At 41.5% G+C, this 26,901-nt stretch overlaps 1 protein-coding gene across 1 annotated transcript in view; it reads left to right on the plus strand.

Moving 5' to 3' along the window:
• The first annotated feature begins 8,046 nt into the window (after positions 1–8,046).
• The window catches only part of DIAPH3 (diaphanous related formin 3), a 430,201-nt gene continuing 411,346 nt past the window's right edge, over positions 8,047–26,901 (plus strand). The window contains exon 1 of the mRNA XM_036228908.1: positions 8,047–8,405. Within this exon, the coding sequence (XP_036084801.1) occupies positions 8,226–8,405 (180 nt within the window). The 5' untranslated portion in view covers positions 8,047–8,225. The remainder of the gene's footprint in view (positions 8,406–26,901) is intronic.

Here is a 26,901-nt window from a genome sequence, read left to right on the forward strand (position 1 = left end):
GGCTCAGCCACTGAGTGGACAGGAGTGCAGAGCCAGGTCCGAGGCACGGTCAGTGGCGCGGAGAGAATGGATCTGAGGATCCGAGAGGTATCAAGGGCGAGGAATTGACAGGATTTAGAGACTGGATATGAAATGGAGCAGCCTTCCGCTGAGGCTTTCTGCTGAGGCCCTGGTGCTGTTTATTGAGGTGAGCTCACTGAGTGAGAGGCAGATGTGAAGAGAAAGATGCTGAGCCTCATTTCAGCTCCTTCCTAATTCTGACTGCCAAACTTCTGATGAATATTTTTTTTTACATGGATCAATATACTCTTTAAGTCCAAGTTATCAGTCCTTTAACCCAGAAAAAAACCCTGACAACTTCCCAACATGTGCTAATTTAATTAGTTTAATTCTCATAGGGGCAACCTTATCTCATTCCTCCTTTCCAGATTTTGGGGTGGTACTCACTTTTTACTCTTTGACTTAGATATAATTGTCATGGAGAAGGAAAAGTCAAAGAGAACTTTCAGTCTTTCTGTGTGGAATAGTGGTGTTGCTAGCAGACGTTGGCAGGTAAATTGGGATCCTGAGAGATTCAGTTTTGTTACATGTATAAATTCGGGATGTCCAAGTCAAACCGTGATTTCATAAAATGTCAGATTAGATGGGGCTTTCAAGAAGAAGGAAAATTATCATTTATTGAGCATATAATATATGCCAAGCGCTTTGCTAGAACCCTTTCATTTATGTTATCTCAATTAACCTTGGTATGTGCTTTAAATTATTTCTCCTGTTTCATAAATGGAAATAGATTCTCAGAGGATAAGTACAGTAGCTCAAAGTTACCCAGTTATTTAGTGAGTTATTTAGAGCATTTAGGATGTGGAAGTTGATATCTCCCTTGGTCTCCCATACCAAAAGTATGAAAATTATCTCTTAGGGGGCAAAAAATAAAAAAAAGGTCTCTTTTTATGTAAAGCACTGATATACATACAGTATTTAAACAAATATATGGTATATCTAAGGTATTACAATTTCACAGTGGGCAATTAGGAAAAATGTCTATAAAGACTCTTTAAGGGGGTGATAATAAAAAAAGATTGAGAAACGCTAATTTAGATCCCATTTCATTTAATAGTTTTTATTCTATTTTCTCCTTTTTTTTTTGCAGAATTCTTTTTTTGTTTCACATGAAATCTCATGTTAACAATAATACACAACAGGTAAAGCCAGTATTGGTTTAAATGTCATTAGGGGAGGGTCCAGAATCCTCCCATTTTTGGTGCTTTTTCCCTCACCCTCTGCTGTGGCCCTTGAGATAACAGCATGAAATTTTAGAGCTCTGAGCATCATAGTTTGAATATCCGAGGAACACAATTTAACTTCTTCATTTTTCAGATGAATAAACTGGGACAAGCTTGTAAGGTATAAGCGTTAACTCCTCCGATCATTTTATTATTTGGAGATCACACACAAAGTGGAACTGAACCAAGCTTTATGCCTTGAGGTACGCTACAGGATGAGACACACTATTACACTGGGAGACAAGAAGAGAAGGATGGACTGAGCAGAGGTCAGGGGAAGAATGTTCAGAGATGACAAGGGAAGTGAGCGGGAAGAGATGTTCAAGATGGCTACTCATCACAAGGAAAAAAATGTGTAACTATGAATGGTGACAATATTGACGACTTATTGTGGCGATCACTTTGCAATATATTATAAATATCAAATCAGTATGTTGTACACCTGAAATGAATATGTTATGCTTCAATTATATCTCAATAAAAAGGAAGATGTAATCAACAGCAGCAAAGGGAGCGGTTATTAAGGATTGAGGATGAAGATCTGACAGTAAGAAATTTTCTGGTGACTTGTGACTACAGTTTCAGGGCAGTGTATAGACAGTTGATTTCACAGGAAATTGTAAATATTTCAGAAATCTTCAGCAAAATGGCAAGGATGCTTACTTTGCTAACTATTGTAACTAATTATACATTACCCTTTCATAACCAACGGATACATGAATATGATAATCACATATCATTGACAGAACAGTTTTTAGTCTACTGTATTAAGATGGGTTCAACTAAAGAATTAAAGCACAAGGCAAATAATGCACACAAATGAATGCCTTCAGGAGAGATCTCAGTAAACACAGGTTTTTGTGTACATTTGATTTCAAAGAATGTCCAGAACACAGCAACTCACCTAAGGATAAACAAACAAGCATATGTGGTGATGAGAAAGAGATATAGATGAAAGAAACGGGAAGGACTCTATTGGGGACCAGAGAATCTTTCTAGCTATAGTTATTTATATGCAATTTTAGCTTTGAGTGACATAGTTACTATTTGCTATTATCAGACAAATTATTATCCAAGTGACCCGACAAATTATATTGGGGCATTAGTAGCTGAGGTTTAATAGGAAGGAATTAACCATAATCTTAGAGTAGTCTGAATAATTAATTTTTTTCTGCTCTTCATATTAAATATTGGGAGTATGATCTGGTAGTGACATCTCACACTTTCAACTGAACCTCAGTTAAGTGTATCACAGTAATAGAGAATATTCCTGTTCTTTTTCAAATGGCTCTATCATCTACAAACATGGGCACATTAATTTTCTAATCACAATACCCTAGGAAACTATTAAACACGGCATTAAACTGTGTTATACTAATTACGTGACCTATGAAGAATTTCTATGTGAACTTACAGCATGAAGAAAACTTAGAGTACAAATTGCTTAAACGTGTTTTAAGAAGAATCACATATCCATATAATAATTTTGCTTTTCATACTTATCTTAAATCATTTCTGTTCTCCATAGTGATTCATTATGGTATCAAGGTCTTCTTGATCTTGTTAAACATTTTCTTTCAAAAGGTGTTAAAGCCTGTGTGTGTATTATGGCAAAGGGAAGTACTCAGCTCTGTTGTGAACATTTGTCTAAAATTAATATTTGCTTATGAACCAGAATATAACTCCCACTGGAGAAAAAGAAATAACTGAGCAAAATTAATTGTAATACATCAAGGGGGGGAAAAAAGCAGGGGTCAGTAAACACTTTTCTTAGGCCAGATAGAAAAGGTTGAGAATCACATGATATCACATATGTGGGATATAAACTTGAAAGCAACAAATGAACAGGACAAACAAACAGAGACTCATGGACATGGACAATGGTTACCAGAAGGGAGGGGGAAGGAGGAGGGGGAAAATAAAAAAGTCAAATGTTAAAAAAATTACATATATAGGGTATGAAAAAAAAATAAACTGGCATTAAAAAAAAAGAACAGAAAACATTTTTCTTCTGCAAAAGGGCGAGATAGCGAACATTTTAAGCTTTGCAGACCAGTCTCCGGATGTAGAGCAAGAGCAGCGAGGAACAATATGTAGAATAATAGGCATAGCTGTAATCCAATCACATTTTGTTGACAGAAAACAGATGGCAGATCAAAACCATACCCACTAACATGGCTACATTCAAAAAGTCAGGCAAAAAAAATGGTTGGCAAGGATGTGGCAAAAATGGAAGGAACCCTCACGCCCTGCCGGGGGGATGGGGGTGGCAGGGAATGTAAGATGATGGAGCCACTTTGGGACAGTCTGGCAGTGCCTCAGACATAGTTACTGCGTGACCCAGCAATTCTCCTCCTGTACGCGTGTATCCAAGGGAAGTGAATACTTACGTCCACACAAAAACTTGTACATGAGTATTTACAAAAGCATTCTTCATTCATGATAGTTGAAAGGAAGAAACAGCCTACATGTCCATCAGCTGCTGCGTAGGTAAGGGAAATGTGCTCTATCCATACACTGGAATATTGCTCAGTCCTTCAGAGGTATTTGGGAATGTTTGGGGAAATTTTATGACATGTAAGGTAAGGGGCATTATTACCTGTATGATATAATTACCTGATGCACCTTGGGTAAAGGTCAGGAATGCTGCTACACTGCACAGGACAATCCCGACAAAGAATTACCCAGCTCCAAATGTTAAGACGCTGAGGCTGAGAAACGCTGGTGTAGATGCATACCTCATAGAACTCTATCAGTGATCAGCCTCTGCATAGAATGTGCTTTTTCCCCATCTAACATTACGTTGTAAAACAGCAGCCTTTGTAACCAAGAAGACACATATGTGGAGAGTGTGGAAGGAGCCATGCCTCATATCTGGGAGGCCAAACAGCACTATTATTTCCTGCCCTTGGCAGTTTGGAATGAAAGTGCAAAGCCAGATAATTATTCTAGCAGCCCGTCATTAAGTACAAGATGCTGTAGGATTTGTGTACAGTGAGATATCCCCCCACTGGAGTCAGGTGGCAAAACAATAGTGAAAGTGGAAAGGTTAAATCAATCGGGTTTGGATTAGGTTTTTAATTACATGGTTCTCGTTTTAATCCACTGACCACTTGGAAAGCATGCATGGCACAGAACTGATTTTCTAGTTTAATCTGAAACTGAAAGAGGGAAACAGTGGTTTTTCCTTATCTCTAGTTCTTGCCTCTGTATGACTTTAAAAGAGGGAAATGCTGGTCGGGAAAAAGAATAAAAGAAAGTAGAAAGACAAGGTGGAAGGGAGGGAATTGATTTTAATACTTGAAATTAAAAAGATTACAGTCATCTTAAAATGATATTAACATTTCATTTTTCCATACAGGAACTTAATAGCTTAATGCCGATAAATGATTTTTCTGGAGGAATAGGAAGGGTTAAGGGGGCTATCTCTAAAGTTCCTATATTTTTGTTAATTTGTATCTTGTATTAAAAACTTGATGTAAAACATTTCCAATAAACAGAAATTTACAGAAAATAATAAAATAGACACAGATATAACTGCCATTGAGATTAAATACGTGTTATCGTTTTGCTAGATTTATTTCAGCTCTTTCCCTTTTAATAAATAAAACATTTACGGATACTCTAGCTATAAAGTTTCAGCTTTAATTCCTTGTCTCTCTTTCTTTCCACTCTGGAAATAGGTGAAATTATGTATATTGCCCTTTGGTTTTTGCAGTATTATTACACACGGACACACTAAATATATATACACATATATATGTACATTGCCCCTTGATTTTTCTCTTTATTTTTGAGATTTATCCACAAGAACGCCTAGTTATTTATTTTAAATGTGGTATAGGAGTCTACTGTACAATATACCTCCATGTATTTTATTCTTTCCTTGACCTCAGGATGGTTATAGTTTACCCTTTTTTGCTATTACAAAATATTCAAGAAATATCTTTGTACGGTATCTCTGGGCTTCTCCAAGGAGACATCTAGATGTGGACTTGCTGGGCCATAGGAACATGTACCTTCACCTTTGCTAGGTATTATCAAGTTGCCGTCCAAAGCAGTTATACCAGTTTTGACTCCTGTCATTTGTGTAGGAATCTCTACACCTTAGCCAAAACTCGGAAACATGGAGCTTTGTGATATTTGCCAATCTGATGAAGGTAAAATGGTATCTTAGCAAATTGTTTGTTTTTTTTTAAAAACTGGGAATAATACATCCCTTCCCTCCACTTTTCACAGCTTTCTCTCTCATGCAGCCATTAGCAGTGAACTCTCACAAGGGTTGTGTTAGTAATTGTCTGGATGTTGAGACTGAACGCAAGTGATACAGGAAAGAAGACATTCCTGGGTTCCAAGCTACTCTAGGCCTGCCTTTTGTCTCATTCGACTTTGTCCCAGCCCTATGTATGGAGCCTGGCACAAAGTGGCATTTCCAAAATTGTTGACTCAGTGGTGTATATCACCTCCTTGTTGGGGCAGCAGAATAAGGGGCAGTACATGCTTTTGTGAGATTTAAATAGTAAACACTTATAAAATACACTTTTAAAAATGCAAAACTTAGACAAAGGTATTATTTTCACAGGTGCATTGCAGTTGTAAAGAATTTCTATGAGAAAAATTTCAGAGTGCTCTATGTAAAGCTTGAAAGTTAATTATGTGAGTTCTTGCTTATCTATATTTAGTACTTTCTATATGTCGAGGACATGAGAAAGAAAAGAGCAGTCCTTGACACCGGGGAACTAGCATGATACTTACAGCTAAGCCTCGGTGTTTTTAGAAACTAGCCTGACTCTCAAAGATAGGCCCTGTTGTGTTCCTCGTGGACATAAACGATCTCACATTACACCGACATCAGATAAGGTCACTCTGTGGCTACCCTGAAGTGAGATAGAACAAGACCACTGCTAACTATGTCTACGCACAGACAATAATAAGGTCAGTGCACAAATCACAAAACACCACCCCTCTTCCCGACGCTACAAATGACTGCCGCTGCTTTGTCAGGTACAGCGTTAGCCTCATTCCTTAGCCTTCTAGATAACATTTATTAATATACCCAATCTTTGAACTGTCTCCAATTTCTGACAGCACCAAAATCCAGAGTAATCCTCCCCATTCTGCGTCTGAGGGGTCTTCCAAAGTCACTTAACTGGAGTTCAAATCTTTCGAGTCCTTTCTAGCACCTTACCGAGAAAGCCAGCAGTTCCCCACGGTGCGTGTGCACGTTCTCATTCCCTGCGAGTCATTTACCCCACTCGTTCACCTACAGGGGCCTCCGGGGGTCTTCGGTGGAGGTGCTTTCACAGACATTGCTAAGAGCTTTACATACATCTCAATTAAGCCCCACAATCCCCGTTTGTTAGGTGGTATTATTATTATTATTTATTATATTATTATTATTTATTTCCCTTTTGCAGATGGTAAGGGAAAGAAGGAAAATGCAACATCATCTCCAATATCACATAGCTAGTAAATGACGAGAATAAAATTTACATCTGAGTCTAAAGGTCCTGGCCATTAGGAACTACCTGCAATTCTCCTGACCTTGCTGTTCTCTGGACTTACCCCGTAAGATGACGTGTTGTTTGTGGATAGTGACTGGCATAAAAAGACTGGTAAAAACAAATAAACATTAAAGACCCCTAAAACTGTAGTTGTGAAGGCCTAGTTGGAACTGAGGCTGATTTTATGAATCTCTGTGCTAATGTTCTGAGTTGCTAGAGTTATTTCTTGTACCCAAATCAGAACTGCATGTTTACAAGGTCTTGGCTCCATGTCACCTCCAGGTAGTCAGAAGATGGATAACTCAAGGAAATAATTCAAAGGAAAGGGTGACTTTTAAAGGGGGAGGGGGGGGAGGGGAGTGAAACACATGGATGAGTGGAAAACTGCTGTAGCTTTGTAGCTTGACCTCGGGTATACACAGCAAGCTCTATTGCATGGTGTCAGCTCAAGGCCCTCCATCACACGCCCTTGGAGTTTTTTCAGCTCTACGATCTTGGCCCCTCTTGGCCTTGCTCTTGCCTGGAAGGCCTTTCATCTGGCTGTCCCACCACTCTTCTCTGCCTAGTGGAAGTCCATGCATCCCTCCTTTCGCCTTTCTGGATCCCCCCGCCTTGGCTGAATAACTCCCGTCTTTGTTCTCAATGAACTTTTAAAATTACTGCTGTAACATTTACATTATTTTGTTATAAGGGTTTGTGAACCACAGGAGACTGTCAGCTCCGCAAGGGCACGGCTTAGCGCTCTCTGATTTTTGGTGTAACCCCTGCCACCCTAAGGCGGGCTCTCAGCACTTAGGCTCAGGAAATATGTCGAGAAGGCATCTTTCTGGAGCGTTTGGGGGCGCTGTCGTTCTCTCCCACCCAGCACTCCTTCAAGCACAGATCCTGGAACTACTTTTCCCAGGGGCCACCGCACCAGGGCCTCCCGGAACGTGCAGAGAGAGGGCGAGCGATCATTTCACATTCCAGAGCTGCTCAAATGGCGGTGCAGAGCGGGTCTCGCCTTGCCTTCCAGGTTAGCAGGACCGCGTTCTCCAAATTCCAAATAAACCCAGACAGGTGACTTCCTTGTAGATTTTCGGCGATTCCCAAGCGGAACCCCACCCGTTGCCCTCAGGGTTGGCGGTGGGGACCCGCAGAGGGTTGACGCGCCAGAGGAACGGACGGCGCAGCCAATCAGGTTTCTTCGTGGCAGGAAGGGGCGGGCCCTGGGCGTGTCAGCGGCTAAGCTGCACCGGATTGGCGGGTCCCCGGGAGGTCCGCGGCGGCGGGAGTTTTCGGATGTGCTGGCGGCGGCCCCGGCTGCAGCGGTTGGGCTGATCCCGGCTGGTGGTGCGGGCGGCAGAACCCGGAGGCGATTCCACCCAGGATCTTGAACTCCCGGCCTGCGGCGTGCAGGGCGGCTGCCCTTTTCCTTGCCGCAGAGCCGTGGCGAAATATGGATCGGCACCAGTCGCGACTGCACCACCGGACGCAGGGCTCAGCGGCCGGCGCCCCTTACCCCACCTCCGCCTCGCTCCGCAGCTGCGGGGAAAGCAAGATGCAACGCAGGAAGGGTCCCCCAAATCCTCTGCAGCCCGGCGGCCGGGAGGTGCCTGGAGAGAAACGCCCCAAGTTTGTAAGTGTCGCCTGGGGCGGGGGTACAGCAGCCCCTGCCCAACAAGCGGGCTGCGGCTCTGGTCCCAGGACCCTTCAATTTCATTGGGCTATAGCGGGGCGTGGGGCTTAATTTTGTTCTAGGTTTCCAGAGATGCCAATCTCTTAATAGATTTAAACAGAGTCCAATTCACTTTGGACTCTCTGACAAATACAGTGATCATCTGTTGCCCCCAAATTTTTAAAGCTGTTCAAAATGTATACGATTTGACGTCACCTAGGTGGAAATTATATCTTTTAAGTCGAGCTTCTCCCCATGACTTCTGGCATCTGAGAATAAGAGACAACAAAGTGAATATTTAGGTGATAGTTTTTTTTTTTTTTAATATTTTAATCCAAGAAGAACTTTTTCAGGTGGATACAATTTTCCAACTCGAAACAGTTCGTTTTAAAACTTGGGCGTGGCTATGTGGTCACAGCTAAAGAATGTTAGGTTAGAGTGGAAAGAAGTCCAAGTATTTGAAACTCCCTATTCTAACTGCTTCTCTTACTCACATTAACAGTCAAGGGGAGTGTCATGATTAGCGCCTTGTAAATCTTTTTATTGGTATCTACTAGTGGAAGAATAGGCAGTGATCATAGTTTGTGTGTGTGTGTGTCTCTGTGTGTAAATAAATGACGTAGAGGGTTAATAGATTTGGGTTGAGACCAACAATTAAAAATTTAATACTGACCCCTCCATTTTCTCTTGGGAATATAGGTGAAATTGTACAGTGAAGAATGTGCCTTCTGTGAACAAATAAAAATTGTTAGGAATTTAAATTAGGATATACAAATTAAGGGAATAAAGACTTGAGTGAATTGCTAAGTATAACCGTTAAAACTGGTGAGTAAAACTGGGAGCAGAGCAATGAGATGTGTCAGAATTCTGAAAATGAGGGACGATGTGGATTAGTTATGGTAAATTAAGTGTCAAAATGCCCATTGGAATGTTGAAATTTTGCAGGAGGATCAAATATATTGTTGATTGTTATTTTAACAGAGCTGAGGAATAAATAGGAGAGAGTTAAACTGGCAATGAAAGCTTTTACCCAGTATGAGAGGAATCCACTGGGTCAATAATTCTTTTTGCTGTTTACTTTCTGGGTTAAAAATATCATTTTGTCTCTGACTCCTGTGCTCCAGAATATACAAAGTGTGATTTTCTGTGACCAGCACAGATGTCATGAAAACAAAATCTATATTAGTATTTAGGTTTAGTTTCATTGAAGGATGTATCAGGTGATTTGGGTACTAGTCTCTGTGCTATTTTTCATTTCTTAGGTGTTTTGAAAAGGTTATTGTATAGATGAAAAGACATCTAAAGACAATACTTTTAAGTTCTAAAACTAGTAAACACATCTAAAACACTTTTTAGATAGATAGGAGTCTAATTTGAATTGTGTCTTCATAATTAATTTAGAAGTAATTTATACCATAATTTCTGAAACTAATGTGGAGTCTTGCTTACATGGTAATTTCTTTAGATATATTTTCCATTTCACTAATTTTGTCATCAGCTATGTCTAATCTGCTATCTAACGTGTTCTGAATATTTGAGTCTAGCAATTATTTTTATTTCTATAAGTTCCATCTGCTTCTTTTTCAAATCTGCCTGATCATTGTTTTATTTCTTTAGACATTTCCTACTTGGCTCTTCTTCTTATTTATTTGACAGTTGTTTTATGTGGAATCTTTGTACTATCTACCCTGACTCAAACTCAGCAGTGGCTTGCTTTCTCTTCCTGTGTTTGTTGATCTTTATAAGCCCACCGCTATATCTTAACCTATCTTCCAGGAGGCCTAACTGGGGATGTTTTTCTCTGGAATTGATTTGAGTCAGTTTCCACCAGGAGCCTGATTTGGGACCACCTTCCTGTTGAACTAGGACTCTCAGGGGGGCCTGGAGTTCTTGGCTCAGCTCTAACTCTGGCCCACGGCTTAGTATCCCAGTCTCAAGGCTGCCTTGTGAATAGCTCTTTGCAGTCTCCCTGTTTCTCACTGTTCTCAGTCCCAACCTTGTAACTCTTGATTTGGGCAGGGAGTGTGGTCTTTGGAGACCATCCATCCCTTCCTCATGAGTTCTCAGCAAGGCCTCGAAAAATGACTGTTTAACTTATAGTTCGCTTTTCTATACTGATAGACGGTTCTTGGCGTTCTCTTGATTTGGTGTGAAGTGTCTGAATCTCTTCAGGTCACCTTCATCATTAGGTCACCTAGGTGCCTGGGGCAGCTGCTTTTGAGTAGTAGAACAGGTAATGTCGGTTGGTGATGTGAGTAGGGATAATTCAGGTGTTTGATATTTTGTATACTTACACAGCTGCAAGCTGGTAGTAGAACTGAGTGGTAGACTGGCCACTTGCTCCTGTTTTAGTTTGAGAAGGCAGGAGTTCTGGTGCTCACTGGAACCCCAGTTTACTTTGAGCTCTGCAAAGCAGACAAAGCCTTGTTTTCTACTGAATGTATAGTTGTGGTCCTCAAGTTACTTTTGAATCGGGTATAAAAGTTTGTAGTCTAGAACCTCTCCCCATAGATATGTGTAAGAGCTCAGGTTGGCTGCACAGTGAATCAACTGCTTTTGGGCTATTTGTGAACTAATCAACTTGGTTTCAGTAGTGGTGAGTGCTGAGATGCTGGGGGTCGAAGGGAGACAAACAGGAGGCTGGGAGGACAAGGCAGGTACCCGGTGAAGACTTTGTAAAAGTAGATAGATTCAGTAGGCTCATGAAGCTTGATGCCTTCCCTAGGTCACACCCTCAGTACCTGGACCTGAGTCCTGTTTCCCTTCTAGCACGAAATAAACAAGCAGCCTTTCATTGACGCCGGACACTTCATTCCTACCTCCCTCTACTGTTAGAAACACACAGTACACCCAGCGCTGGCCACCAGAGCCACAGTCAGAGCAGGACATGTGGCTTCTGGAGAAGTCTCTGTCTCTAGGATATGGGCCAGTCTTTTGAAAGGAGGCCTGTAAATTCAGTGATCCAACTTGGCAGGGTAGCTCTTTTTAATTAGGAATATCTTTTAAAAGTTCTAGTAGCCTTTAGTGTAGATCTTGCATCTAATCTATCGTTGCCATTGAATAGATTATTGATTATTGTTTAATTTTGCCATTACAGTACTTTCATTTTGGTCGTGAGGGATTTTTCGCCTTGTCCACTAATATCCATATCTCTGTAGTGTTTGAATATTATTTGTGATGTTATGGTGAGCCACGCATTGTTTTAGATGCTTTGTAAATATCAACTTCTTTAATACTAACAACAACACTGTGAAGTAGGTAGTATTATTAGCCTTGTGTGCTAGATGGGAAAACGGAGGTGCAGAGTTTCAATTGCCTTAGGTCACACAGCTGCCACTTGCTGAGGCTGGGATTTGAACCTAGGCAAGCTGTCTCTATCCTCCCATGCAACTGGGAATCTTAATCTTTACTGCTTCAGTTCTCATTCAGGAACCATTAATGGTAGTAATGCCTTTAATCAATACAGAATTACTGATTTCTTGATTATAGGCTGCTTGTGAGGTAGGAAAAAAATATTAGTTTGGAGAACTTTTGCTTATTGTACTGGGAACTTGAGTAGAATTGGAATCAGAGTAGGCTCGATGAGATTAGTGCGTGCTCGCCTAATGCTTTGGGTTTATTTGGAGGCAGGAGTGGTGGCTGAATAATGATTCCCCCAACGAGAGTCATGTCTTACTTCCTGGACCTGTCAATGTTACCAGAGATGGCAAAAAAGGACTTTGCAGGGATGGGTAAAGTTAAGGTTTTTAAGATCGGGAGGTTATCCTGAATTATCAGGATGGGTACTCAATGCAGACCAGTGTGTCCTTATAAGGGGAAGGTAGCAGGAGATTGGACCACAGACGAGGATTATGTGACTGTGAGGCAGAGCTTGGTGATGCGGTCAAGTTGAAGGAGGCTGGCAGCCATCGAAGCCAGAAGAGGCAAGGGACCATCCTCCCGTGGAGCCTCCAGAGGGGATATCTTGATTTCAGCCCAGTGAAACTGAGTTTGGACTTCTAGCCTCTAGGACTGAGGAACTATATTTTTGTTTTAAACTCTTAAGTAATTTGTTATGTCAGCCATAGAAAATAAACACAGCAGCACTAGCTATGAGGCCACGTTGAAAGATTTGGTTTAACAGTTTATAAATATGTGTTTTAGGAGAACCACGAGAAATTTCTTTCTTGTGGCATTTTATTTCTGAAAGTTTATGATTTGAGAGAATATAAGAAAACCATGATTTGGTCCTCTGGAATAACAGCTAGAACCTTTGTTCATCTGGGTCTGCTAGAAAGCTGGGAGAAGTTGGAGGTGATTTCCGTTCGCTCTTTTTTGAATTTATTTCTTCATTGAGTCTGCAGCTGATGTGATGTTTTCAGTTGTCCTAGAGTTAAACTGTCAAGAATTGGAGATAGTGTTCTTAGTTCAAGGCTTTGAGCACCTGAATTTTATTCATGTCAAAATTCCACCTAACCCATCAGACATTGAAACCTTCATAAGGCAAAATTTTATTCAGACCAGTCTTCTAAGTAAATTATTCTGAATCGTCTCAGACTTTCTTTCGTTTCTATCCTTCCTAACAGAGAAAATGTTTTTTTTTTTCTTTGTTAATGTATGATTTATCAAAAGAAGCAAAATATATCAAGAGATTTCGGGGAGTACATTTAGTTGCTGAAAATAGATGATATATAGTATTTATTACTTCTGGCTTACTCTGGATTTTTGTGGGTAAAATGGGAAGGGGATGGGGACGATTGTCTCAGATTTAGAGCATGGCTTAATTGCTTTTTTCAAAGACTCGTGTCTTTAATTATGAAGCAAGCAAACTCATATACATTTATTACACTGTGGAACCTTGCATCTCATCTAGTCTGTCTTGTAGTAAATGCTGCTGAACAGATGTTACCTGAAACACCTTTATGCAGTTGGTAGAATGCTGAAATTTGTCATGCTTCTATTATCGTTGTCTTGAATTAACTCTACTTTATGGCATAACTTTATTGCTGTGTCCTAGAATCTTTATATATTTATTGTCTTATAAATTGCATTTAAGATTGGCTTTTTATATAGAACGTAAATTAACATTTGTATAACTCGTTTATGCTTGCAGAATAATACAACAAAAAACTGCTACGCATAACGCTAAAGTAATTGTCTTTAACTCAGCACATAATATCCCCCAAACTAAGAATGAAATGGAGGCTACAGAATATGATTACATCACACTCTGCTGTTTATCCCAGAAACTAATTTGACTTTTAGATCTATAAAATATAGATTAAGCATAACCTTTAACTTGATGGGATATTAAAGATGAAAGCACGAGGTTTCTTTGAACAGGATCTACAAAGGTAGCTCTTCTCTCACCGGCAGCAGGGTGGCATTGAAATACCTTACCACTGGGAGTCATTTTCCCAGATAGCAAATTAAATAATCATTATTAGTGGGAGAATTTAAGAGTTTCCATAAGTTAAGTTCTGGTGTGGGAATATTCAGGTTACTAGCTAGTTAATGAAAACCATTTGGACATGCTTGCCATAGATGTTGTTCTTCAAAAGGACCCATTTCTATCCTTTGTTCCAGTTTTTTGTAGAAGAGGTGTTGTGAATAACATTCATGAGCAGCGACTTGTACCACTGTCGTGTCTGTTATTAATGTGAACTTGGGCAAGCTACGTAGCCTGTCTCTGTGCCTCTGTTTCCTCGTGTAAAATGGGGTTTGTTGGGAAGATTAAAAAGTTGATGTGATGGGCCTAGAATAGTACCTGGCTCATCGTAACCTCTATGTAAATATTCGTCACTTAGAGGATTGTCATTGTCATCATTAGTAGTAATAGTCATATAATTTTTCTATAGTTTTTAGGGCTTTGAAGATATTACATTGAATATTTGAAAAACTTTATTATACTGGAAAATCTTATTTGAGCCAGGCTTCTTCTCCCTCATGGTGTGGTGGAGGCTGAGTCATTCTGTTCTTAGTTCTTATTCTGGTCTGCCAGGTGACACTTGGATCGATGCAGACTTCTGGTTCTGATGGCTGAAGAATCAGCAAATTTCTGGAGCTTTCTGAGGGGTATGTGTTTATTTGTAAAATAAATATCCAACTATGAAACTTGTATACTGATGAGACTTACGAAAAGAAATCTACAAAGGAAACAGCCTCAAACAGAGGAAAAAAAAATTCTTGTGATACATTGGCATGGACTAGAATGATAATAAAAATGATGTTACTTATATATGTATAGTCGTAAAACTAAATGTAACTCTTGATGCTTTTGGTTCTCTTACCACTATAAAACCAAAATAGATTTACATATAAACTCTAAAACAAAACTATAAAAACAATAAAGTTCAAATGAATGGTATATCAGTTGAATGTGATTGATGATAATGTTTAGCTGAAATTGTCATTATTGGCTTTAATAGTGGCAAGACATGTATGTGGGTTGCTGTCCTCTTTTTTGTTAACTTGGCTGGAGGGAAACGTCATCCCAGAGGCTGAGGAAGCTAAGTACGGAGCGACGGATCCAGAGACTCACCCCAAACTGTTGGGAGAGCCTGTCACTGAGCATCAGTCACGCCCTGTCTTTTTCTCAAAGTCTTGACTTGAGGCTCTGAGTGAAGTAGTGAACTCTTATGAACCAGTTTATGATAAAAAAGAAAATAGCCACAGGTAAACATTTTTTAGTAAATTGTATGAAACTGTTAAATAAGAGCAGAACGAATTGGAGGCCTCTGTACATTCAACGTTCTATACCTCTGGGAACATGGTTCCTTGACTAGTGTCATTTTGGAATTGTGAGCAGCTCTTTGAACTGAAGTCTTCCTAGGTGGGAGGAGCTTGTGAAAACCTCCGTGGCATGATGTTGATGTTGTTTGCCTTTGTCAGATGCCCGTATTGGTAGTGTGGCCACCCTAGATTGGTCATTCAGATTGTCCAGAATCTGCTTACTTTTTCTTCTAATGTTTAAGATAATCTTGGAAGAACGCACAATTTAAAAAGTCATATAACTGGAGAGTCCGCAGAAGGGCTCTGCAGACCCCAGTTTGAGGAATCCTGAGATGTCTTAAATGAAGTTAGAAGTGTACTTGAACCAGGCGAAGGTTTTGCACCTTCACTGCTCTGTCTGGTGATGAACCAAAGGTGATTAGTAAGTATAAAATATACCTTATTATACAAAAGAGGTATAGAACACCACGTACTCACCAGTCAGCTTCAGAAATGAAACTTCATAAATCCTATTGAAATGTCCATTTTTCTCCCTTCCTATCTATAGCTCCTTGTAATCTTTGCTTTTCATTTCTTTGAGATAAGAACTTAGAGCTTTTTTTTTTTTTTTTAAATCTGTTTTGATTATTTTTTTTGGTTTTAATTTATAGCTACTTTTCCTAAAAATAGATCTGTGAGTGGAATTAATATCCGATATCTTTCTGTCTCTCCATCTTTGGGCATCATTGCCCATCCCAAGTGTATTAAATCCTAATCCCCCTCCCTTTCTGGCATCAGATATGTACTAAGGACATTCTGTGTGCTGAGGGACTTGGGTATGCCCAAGTAGCTGTGGCCCAAGTCACACCTTCATGGGTTAAAAATGTCTAAATACCAGTTCAGCTCTCCTCAAGGAAATTATCGTTAACCCCAGGTCATTCTAGATATTAAAAAAAAGCATGCTCCTTTTGAAGTTATCGTGTAGAATTTCTAGGAACTCTTAGTAAGATACATAGATTAGTCTAATTGTAAGATCCATAATATTGCATATATTTGGCTAATTTTATTATGAAATATGTTACCAGGATGTGGTGGAATTTATCTTGTAACTGCTGCATTTTCCCAAGGTGGGCTGTTTACTTGGGTATCATAAAACGAAACTTTGTAACATTTAGCTTTTAACTAGGATTTGCAAATTGGTGACATTAATTATGGACTGTACTATAGTAATAAACTATTTTTGTTTATCAAAACCTTGGTAGAATGCAATTCATAGCGACAATTACAATTCATTTCTAATGAAAAATTTGACAGCCTTAGAAATGAACATGAAAAATACAATGCACATATTATGCAATCAGAAATCCAATGTGACAGTTTCATTTCTTTATAGAAGGTGATGGTCTCCAATTAAAACCATATTCTAATTTCACTTGGTCTCTCTTCTGAGGGTATTATTTTGCTCTTATTGATATATTATCATGAACCTGCTTCCCGTTGCCCTATGCATGTGGTTGTAAGCTTTTGGAGGTTGCTTTCTTGGTGGCGTCTGGTATAGACGTGAGCTTCTAGTAGGAATGTGAATGCTTGGCCAAGTGAGAATTTATGCAGAACTGCTCTTGTAACCTTATACCTCCTGGTTCACTAATCTATTCATGATTAATTTAATTTATTTAAATTTAAATGGTATTGATATAACCTACACATCTGCTATAAAAGATTTCAGTGGTGGTGGGTCAGGGCTTGAAATATATCCGGGCCATTGGAAAACCGAACGTGCAAGTCAGGCTCCTTCAGGGGCCTGCACTGTGGCTTAGAGCCTCACCCCTGACCACTGTCGTAAAAAGGGCCTGCGCTTCATTTAAACGTTGCTGAATATCCTTCAGCAAATGAATTAGCTCCTGTGCCTCAGTTTTCCTATCTGTAAAACTGAGTAGATCATCACAGTACCTTCGTTTATAGATTGTGAGGATTAGCTGAGGTAATGCACAGTTACTGTAGCTTGGGCACAGTACCTACCAGTTGATACATGACAGCTATTATTAGTTTTATTCTTTTGATTCTGTTGTGGACTCCAGAATAGGGGCGATCCCATCTCTGGAGCACTGAATTCTCTAGGGCTGGTCTTCCTGAAGGGATGTGACAGATCTTCGTTACTGACAGCTTTCTGACCCTTCTCCAGCACCCCCTCTCCCCTGACCTGCACTGTGTCCAGGGACCCGACCTTAATCTGAGTGGGGGCCACACCAACAGGTTGCTCCCCGGACATTTGCCTCCCTTTGTGTTTCCTGTAGACCTCCAGCCGCGGGCCTTGTGCCTCTCTCTTTGTCGGCCTCCCACTGAAAACATTTGCTCCACACTACACCCATATTATACCCAAAAGTAACCCTGGACCTCCTTTCGAATTAGGATGAGTTTGTATTCGTCGCCTCAAGCCTGATACAGGTATAAATAAATAAAGTCTCTGGCCTCCTTGCTCGGTTACCCAGCTCCCCAAGCCTGGAGCAACCTGACAGGCTTCTCTGTGGCTGCGCATCCTGCTGGAAACGCCTCGCAGAGATGCGAACTGGCGCCCCTGGATGCCCGCTGCCTCCGGCCTCTGATCAGCAGGGTCCTCAAGGCTTAGGGATGATAATCATCATCGCGATAGCTACATTTATTCAGCCCTCCCGGTGGGCCGGGCACTGTTTTAGTCACTTACTCCTCACACAATGCTTTGAAGTGGATACTCTCAGCGCCCTTGTGTTGCACATGGCGGAACCGAGGCAGGAGAGCGGTTCGGGAACTTTCCTGCGGTGCCGCGGACGGGAGTCGGGAGGGATGGATGCGAACTCTGCGACCGGTCTGGCTCCAGAGCCCTGGCTTTGAACCAGCTCTTTGGTGACCTGCTTTCCCATTCTTCTCAGCGTTTATGTAAGCTATTATCTCTCTTTGCCTCCACTGTGGGCCTGATCCCTTTTTGTTGTAAATAGATTTTTAAATTGAAAAAGTAATGTATGCACCTCTTAAAAAGCCCAACGGTGTAAGAGTACAGAGTGAAATTCTGTAAGACTCCCTTATATCCCAGGCCACCAATTCGGGCTTTTCCTGTAAAGAAGTGATGGCTTCTATTATTTTCTTTTGAATCCTTTAATGTAAAGCACTCACTTTGTACCCACATGGGAGCATACCACCGCATTCACTTAAAAGATCTCAGAGATGGTTACCTCTGACTCTTAGCTCTCACCTTGACACCTTCGGAGAGAAAACAAAGGCTGTATTGTTTGAACTTGCTCAATTTCCGGCCAGTGCAGCTGTAATCTTCTATATCAGCAACTCTTCATCTTTTTGCCTCCAATATCCACAAAAGAAATATCTTTTCCTGTTCAAGGTTAATGCCTTCGCCACTGCTCTTGACCCAGCCCCACTTCATTGGGAATGTTTCATTCTTCGCAGGCTTCATCCTATAAGATGGATCATATGTCTTCCATTATTAAAGAAAAAGCAGAAACAGACCCAAACGGCCTCCCTCTCCAACCTGCCCTGGACCCATTCCCCCCTCAGGATACAGTGCTCCGCTTCCTTCCCTTGTCGCCGAATTCTTTGAATTAGTTACTTTCATTTATTCAGCAATCTGCGAATGTTCTTTATATCCAGCCTAATGCAGGTGGATACATTTTGATCGTTGGCTTGGAGAGACTCACCTTCAATCCGCTATGGAGCAAGAGAGGTGCGAACTAACAAGTGTGGCGTGTGCCCAGGGAGTCCAGGTTCTATAATCTTTAAGACATCAAGACTTTGGAGTTAACCTGGGTTTAAATCCTGGCTCTGTATTTGATAATTGTGTGACCTTGGAAAATCACTTTGTGTTTTGTTTTGTTCCTTCGTCTGTGAAATGAGAACATTCGTCCTTGTATGATAGGTTAGGAATGACGGGGTTTGACATGTAAGCACTAAACAGCTCTGAGCTCGTGGCTGCCCTCGCGATGGCCTCGCTGCGGGGTAGAGTATGCTCCTGGAGGAGGGGTCGGCCCCTTCCCGTTGGTCCCTCAGCCTCGCCTGGGCTTCTGTCATTCCACTGACGTTGCTCAGGCGGTCCGCAGGTGCCCACTTAGTGGCTGCTCCTCACGCTCCCTCTTACCTGACTCCGCACACTGTCCGCACCCACCCCCTCTGCTCTTGACGTTTTTGTCACGTGTTCGTCCCTTCCGATCTTCGCTCGTCCTGCTTCCCACCCTTTCCTGTTACTGTTCCCAAATACTATTTCTGATCTTCTCTTTTCACTTTTTTAGCTCTCCTTTTAGCACGAGCTAATTCATTTTTAAAGCTGTTACTGCTGCCAAGATCTGTGTTGTTCAGTAGAACGTCCTGGGATGATGGATATACTCTGTTCTGTCGTGTCCAGTTTGATAGTCACATATGGCTAATGCTACCAAGAAGCTGAATGTTTAGTTCGATTTAATTAGAATTAATTTAAATAGCCAGTGGCTACCGACAGACTTTTTAGGTTGCAGTCATGTTTAAAGGGACTGCCCGTGGCCCTCCGAGTGTTCACCTGTAAATCACACTGCCTTCCAACGATGTGACGATTTACTGCTGCTGGAGAACGTGCACATATTATTCCGGCAAAGGTGATGCACTTTCACAGCCTCTGAAGCTACCCTCTGAAGCTACCCTATGTTAGTTTATGAGCAAAACACCATAGGTGGTGACAGAAACAGGGACCATGTGCGTTAGAATGATTGTCAACAGGCGGACAAGAGATAAGTGCTGGTGGGAGAAAAGGGGGTCCTTGCGTGCTGCTGGGGGGCCGGCAGATCCCTGCAGCCCCTACGGAAAACAGTGTGGAGAGTCTTCGGAAAATGAAAACCAGAACTACCACTTGATCCAGCAGTCTCCCTTCTGGGTATGTAGCCAAAGGAAATGAAAACTGGATCTCAAAAAGTTGTCTGCGCTTCCATGCTTATGGCAGCATTATTCACAATGGCCAAGATATAGGTAAAAAACTCAATATCTATCGACAGATGAATGGACAAAGGATAAAGAAGATGTCCACACTTACACAAACATAGAGATATTATTCAGCTACGAGAGAGGAAATCCTGCCATTTGCAACAACATAGGTGGACCTTGAAGACATTCTGCTTGGTGAGATCAGCCAGATAAAGATACAGTGTGACATCACTGAAATGTGGAATCTAAAAAAGCTGAACTTTAAACAGGAAGCAGAATGGCAGTTCCCAGGGGCTGGCGGGGTGAGGGATTGGGGAGATGTGGTGGAAGGTACAAACTCGCTCCTAGAAGATGAATGCGTTCCAGAGGCCAAATGCACCGCCTAATGATTATAGTCTACAACATTATGCACTCAAAGGGCAAAGACACTAGATCTTCAATGTTCTAACCACAAAAAAGAAATGATAATTATGGGAGGTGACAGAGGAGTTAGCTAAAGCTACAGTGGTAATTATATTGAAGCAAATCAACACATTGTGCACCTTAAACTTACATAATGTTATATATCAGTTATATCTCAATTAAAAAAAAAGAAACGGGCACTGGAGAAGGACTCTTCTGTCCTTGCAAGATGTGCGGTCCTCAGTAATTTGCACTAGGTCGTGAGATCACTGAGTGCCCTCCTGCCAGTGTTTGTCAGCTGCCGACTTCCCGGTAACCCTGTTGACTTGCTTTATTAGTGTGCTTGAGGGGTGTGCTAATCAACATGAAACTTTTAGAAGTACTTTTAGAAGTCCTTTAAAAATATCCTCGGTGATTGCTAGAGAGTCATTGTTGAGGTCGCCTTTGGTGTTGCTGGAAGATTGTCAAGGACAGTTTAGGCGGCAGGTGTTTGAGGTTATAGCTTGACTACAGAAGTTGGTGTGTTCAAAACCTGATTTATGGCATAGAAAGTTACGTGTTGGAATTTCACCGCGTCGTCGATGACATGGCGCAAGCTTGGTACCATTTTGGGCTCTCCTGTATCTAATCCCATTCAAGGATTATCTTTCCAAATTCCCCAAATTCCTTTAGATGACTGGTGCAGAGAGAAACATTCAGGTGAGGAACCTTTGTATATTGCAGTATGTGTATCTCCAGCAGGACAGTTACTTCTGTTATATTATTTTTTGAGTTACCAAAAAGGGAAAAAAAATAAGTGAGGCTATTTATTTTTTTCCTCTAGAATCCTTGGGAAGGTTACTCTCTCAGGGCCGGAGCTGTGTTGTAGAGGTCCTCATAGGCCAGGCTCCGTTTGGTGTCTGGTTAGCTTACGTACTCAATAACTATATTCTGCTTGGTTAATATTTCTAAAAGAAACGTAAAATGTAACCACATCTTACGCTTAGTACCAAGACTGCGTGTAAGAGCTGGAATTGCCCCCTTTTTCGTTCTTTTGCAGATGATCGCTTTCTAACTATGCAGTCATTCTTGGACTCATCTTCAGTGACCAAGCAATTTAGAGGGTAGTAAGAAAAAGTAATCGAATTATACAAGAAAAATTAGTGGTGATTTATTTATTTTAAAAAGTTCAAACTTTATCAATAACTTAAGAATTAAATTTTCTTTGATTAGCTATTGCGCTCTAATTATTTTGGACTTGAGTTTTTCTTTTTAGTATGTTGGGATGTGGATATTTTTGTTCTTATGTTTTGGTCTGAATTGGGATGGCTTGGCTTATAAGGTGTGTATGGACTAAAGCTTAAATTCTGCAAATAAGAAATAAAAAAACAAAACAAAACTACTCATTACATTTCCATTATACACTTCAGAAAGCAACTTTGAAAAATAAAGTAGGGAACGCCCTAGCAAAACATATACCATTCTTGTTGGTGTTAGTCAGTGTGCAGAAGTTACAGTACCTCTCTCCCCAGTTTCTTATACTCTCTCCACCTGAACTTTTAAGGTAGGACTTTGCAGTCAGTGTTATAACAATTAATACTCATCCAATCAAAATTACACTCATCTTTCTTGTTAAGATTTAATTTTCAAATTTCTCTGCCCCATAAACTACTCAGAAGCTTCTTCATTTCCAGTGTAAGTCCTCGCGGGCTTGATTACAGCAGCTGTCCTGTGGGGCAGTGGGAAGGCAGGGGGAAAAGGCCTGGGCTTGGAAGTCACAGTGACTGAGGTTCCATTCCCAGCCCGGCCACTCACCACCCCGGCAAATCACTTCTGCGACACTCAATTTCCTGATCTCTAAGATGGGTGTGAGGGCTAATCTATAGGATTGTTGGGTGTATTAGTACTTATGGTCAGTGCTGGTGGTGTTGGTGAGGCAGGCTAGGTCTTATGGGTAGGCTCGGGTCCTGTCTCAGTCAAGGCCTATTTGGCTTAAAGGAACAGACCCTCGTGCGATATCTACTTTAAGCCTGGAAAGGGCAGTTGTAGAGATACACAGGGGCGTCTCCCGGGATCCAGCACAGTAAGTGTTGCTGGTCCTTATGAGGGTCTGGAGCCAAGAACCGAAAGCTGGCAGCTTCTTGTTTTCTCTTCTGGGGTCATACAGTCTCGTTTTGCTTCTTACTAGGCACTTGCTCCACTGCTGTGTCCCTGCATAGTGCAGCTTCTAATGCTTTGATCTTTACACATCCAAACCTAGGGCCTCACAATTCCATATAGACACAAGAGCAGGTCCTGATGCTCATCTCTGAACATCAGATGCAGGTTTCTGGGAGAGCGAGGATGTCACTGGCTCTACTTGGGTTTAAATGTTGAGCTGTGTTCATGTATCAGTTCTGCCAGGCCTGGCTCACAAAGAACAAAGAAGACTGCTGGGCCCACCCCCGTGATGTACAGAAGGGATTGTGTGCCCAGGGTAGACGAACCAACAGGTGTCGACCATGTCTACACACGTGGGTCTTTGGAGGTTCTTTGATGGATACAGGCATACTTCAGAGATGTTGCAAGTCTGCTACCAGGCCACCACAATAAAGCGTGCTCGACAACCAGGTGAACCATACTCTTGCTGGAGAGTCTTGCCTTCAGTTAAAAAGAAACATAACATCTGTGAAGCTCAATAAAGTGAAGCACAATAAAATGAGGTATGGCTGTGGTTTATGCAATTTAGTGGCTTCTAACCCTGGTTGAATATTAGTCACCTAGGGGACCTATAAAAGTACTTATGGCAGGCCCACCTCTGGGTATTCTGATTCAGTTGGTTTGGGATATTACTCAGGCATCTGTATTAGGAAAAAGAACTCTGCCGACAATTCTTTTGTGTAGTCAGGTTGAAAACCACCGGTCTAAACTGTTCCCTGCACTGCGGTAGGTCTAGGGGGTTGAGAGGAGGGAAACAAGATCCCTGCCACATTAGCAAGAAGAATGAAAAAAAGACAAACAGAAGCTGCAAGATAAACAGTGATTAGTGACCCGAGGGAATTGTAAACAAAAGAACTATGGGTGGCCAGAGGTGGGATCTTATTCTTTGATGGTAATGAAGGGTGACTCACCCTTACTATAAATTTATATGTGTACTTTGCTTACCTCACATCTCAGTCAGCCATCTAGTTGTCTTCTGAGGTGCAGGCAACATGCCGGCCCTGGGGACAGCACTGGGAAACTGCCACTGCTTGGGAATACTCAGCCCCAAGATCTCAGCCCTAAAGAAAAATGACAACTGAAAGAGGATGGTCCAATTTAATTGACACCCCAGCAAAACAGAGCCGCTGCCAGAGTGCTGGGGACAAAAATCCCTGCCCTCCAGGAGCCCAAGCCCGGTCGGGGAGACCTGCACACAATCACATCACTTACAATGGACTTAACGTGGATTGGAGAATGGGTACAGTGCTCAGGAGGGAAGAGACTACTGGAGGTGGCCTTGAGGAGAGTGAGGGTGACCTGAACCAAGGTGGTGCCCATGAGGATGTTAGCTAGACAGAAGGGGACCACCACTGAGCAAAGTCACCTCAGCCAGGTGTAGTGTGTTGTGTCCTTACCCACCCTTCTCAGGTGAGGCTCTTAACAAGCCTGTGGGCGCAGCTGCTTCCTATTCTCATATCACAGGTAGGAAAGTGAGGCTCGGAGGGCTAAGCGCCCACAGCTGATGGTATCAGCGCTGGATTCCAATCCCCGTGAGTTTGATCCTAGAACCTGGGCTGTTTGCTGCACCTGGTAAACGCAAGGCAGTGTGTAAGGGTGGCGGGAGAGGCCGTCTTGAGGTGGGAGAGAAGAGGACCTTCCTGATGCAGGCGGTGTTTGAGAGGTGAGCAGGTGGACGTGGAGGTGACAGAGACAGCCCCAGCACAGGTGGCGACTGGGGCAAGGCCTCGATCTGAGCCCAGGGGAGAAGGGGAAACGTCGGCGCGGAGGCTGGACTTGGGATTGTTACCGAGCTATGGGAAGGGAGGGGGCGGAGGGAGGCGCCGAGGGGTCCCCGTGGCGGGGGCTCAGGGTGTGGGGTGCACTCTCTGCCATCCGTGTGCAGACCCCGGCGCGGGGGCGAGGGGCGCCGTAGGGCTGACTCCTGGATTGCCGAGGGGTCTCAAGGATTATCTTGTAAATAACCTGTTGTAATGAAACATTTTTTTCTAATCCTCTTTTCTGTAAACATAACTGGCTACTCCCCCCACCCCCGGATTAACTTTATATTAAAAGTAGTTCGTGAATGCAATGGAACTGAGTTTGTCCCAAAATTGCCTCTAAGAGTACGGTGCTCGGCGAGAACTTCTAATACTTTCTCGTGCCTGCTGGCAGCGCGACCAGGCCAGCCGCGGGAAGGACCGAGGACATCCCTGCCCTCTGGAGTATTTCGTTCTGGATGCGGATTCGACGATTACTTACTGTTTAAGTTGCTTCTTTATGATGTGTTTTTTATACTTAAACATTTGTGGCTGTTCTGTTAGAAAACTAGAAGCCCCAGTCTTTCAAACGGCCCGGGACGGATCTGCTGCCTCTCCCTGCTCGCTGGCTGCGCTTTGTGTCGCTGTCGCTGGGCCGGCTTCCCGGTGGCTTGACCATGGCAGACTCACTCCTTCCTGGTGGCCTTTGTTGTGGCTGTTCTGTCTGAAGCATCCTCCCCCCCTCCCCCCTCCAAACACACACCCATATAGCAACCCACTTAGTCCACTCTCAACTTGGCTTAAACGGCACTTTCTCAATCAGGCGTTTGCCGACCCCAACTCCCCACGTTTAAAATTGCACCCTCAAACCCTGCCCCGCACTCCTGGCTCCCTGACCCTGCACGGCTTCTCCTCTTCAGCAAAGCGCTTGCTGTTCCCAACAGCCTCTGTAACTTACTGAGTTTTTCTGTTTCCCCAGTAGAAAGTAAGCTTCTTTAGGACAGGACTCTGTTTTATTAACTTATTTATTATCAAGAACACAGTAATTTTTAATAAACGTTTGTTGAGTGAATAGCAATCATTCTGTATGAAGAACAAGTCCTGTATTATAACTTTTACCTAACTCATGGCTAAAAATTCATTTGACTTTAGTCTTAGATCATTGCCCTAATGTTTGCACATTAATGAGCATATATTTAAGCATATGTACTTAGCAAGTGAAGATCTTGGCTTCTAGTTGCGGTTGAGGGCCTCTGTTACGGTGTTTATCCCGCTGTTTGGTATCTTGGTATCCTCTTTCTGCTCTTTTGGTTTTAAGCTTCTAGGGATAGGGATTGGGTCCTCTTTATTCTTGACGTCGTGTCTTGCACATGTTGGCAGCCTAATTGTGTGGTAGGATTATGAGACTAGGTCTTGATTAGAAAATCATCTTATTTTTTGGTATCATGTTCTCATTTGCATTAAAGGGTTTTAACTGAGTGGTATTTCCCTTAACTTTCTCAAGATAGCGTGAGATCTTTTACATTTACAATAAAGAAAAATGATAGATTTCTTTTATCTCTGCTATTAATAAGTGTCATAAAATAGAAGAATAAAGCTAAGTCAATATATTATTGTGGCCACAGAAATTGAATTTGTGTCAAAAGGATTTGTGCTTGTGATGTAGTGATTCGTATATTTTTCTTAGAATTAAGTCTCTAGCAGGTGACAACATCAATAATTCACAAAACCAAGGAGCTTTCTGAGATTGGTTAATTTATATATATGAATTAGAAAACAAATGAATAATGTGCTTAATGTATTCTGACATTGGAAAATATGCATTAAAAAACCCAGGCTATTAAAAAGTCTGTGTTCATAGTATTAGTTTTTTTTTATTTTCATTTTTAGTTCTTTCACTAATACATTTTTATTTGAAAAGGAACTCATCTGTATTTTCTGCTTGGTGTGAACAGTATTATCCATAATCATATAAAAAGCTTTTCTTGTTATAAAAATAAATTTTCTCATTCTAGACAACTGGGAAAATCAGGAAAATGTGAAAAAAATTGTTCTAAATTTCACGATCCAAATGTATTAAGTTAGCAATGGTTTCTGTCTTTTTTCATAAATGCGTATATTAATGAAGTTGGAATTATATTGCATATGCAATTTTAAATACAACTTTTTTTTATGTAACATTTTATTGTAAGCATTTTCCTATGTCATTATAGTCCGTATCAGGACTATAGTTTAATCTTATATTCTGGAATATTTTAGGTTAATTACACTTCCGGCTCTTTAAAATAAGGGTATATATTTGCATATAAACCTTTGGTTGTATTTATTGTCTAAGGATAGATTCTAGAAGTAGATTTACTAGGCTAAAGAATGTGAACATAGGATTTGTTGCACTAAATTGTTTTCTAAAAAGGGTTAATCAAATTTACATGTGATGCTAGACTGTAAACAAAGTACTTCTCAAATATATATGAAATGAGTGGTGCCCTATAACTTCGGATATATTCAGTCTAAAT

This window comes from Rousettus aegyptiacus, unplaced genomic scaffold (assembly GCF_014176215.1).
Source record: "Rousettus aegyptiacus isolate mRouAeg1 unplaced genomic scaffold, mRouAeg1.p scaffold_m13_p_11, whole genome shotgun sequence".
NCBI lineage: Eukaryota > Metazoa > Chordata > Mammalia > Chiroptera > Pteropodidae > Rousettus > Rousettus aegyptiacus.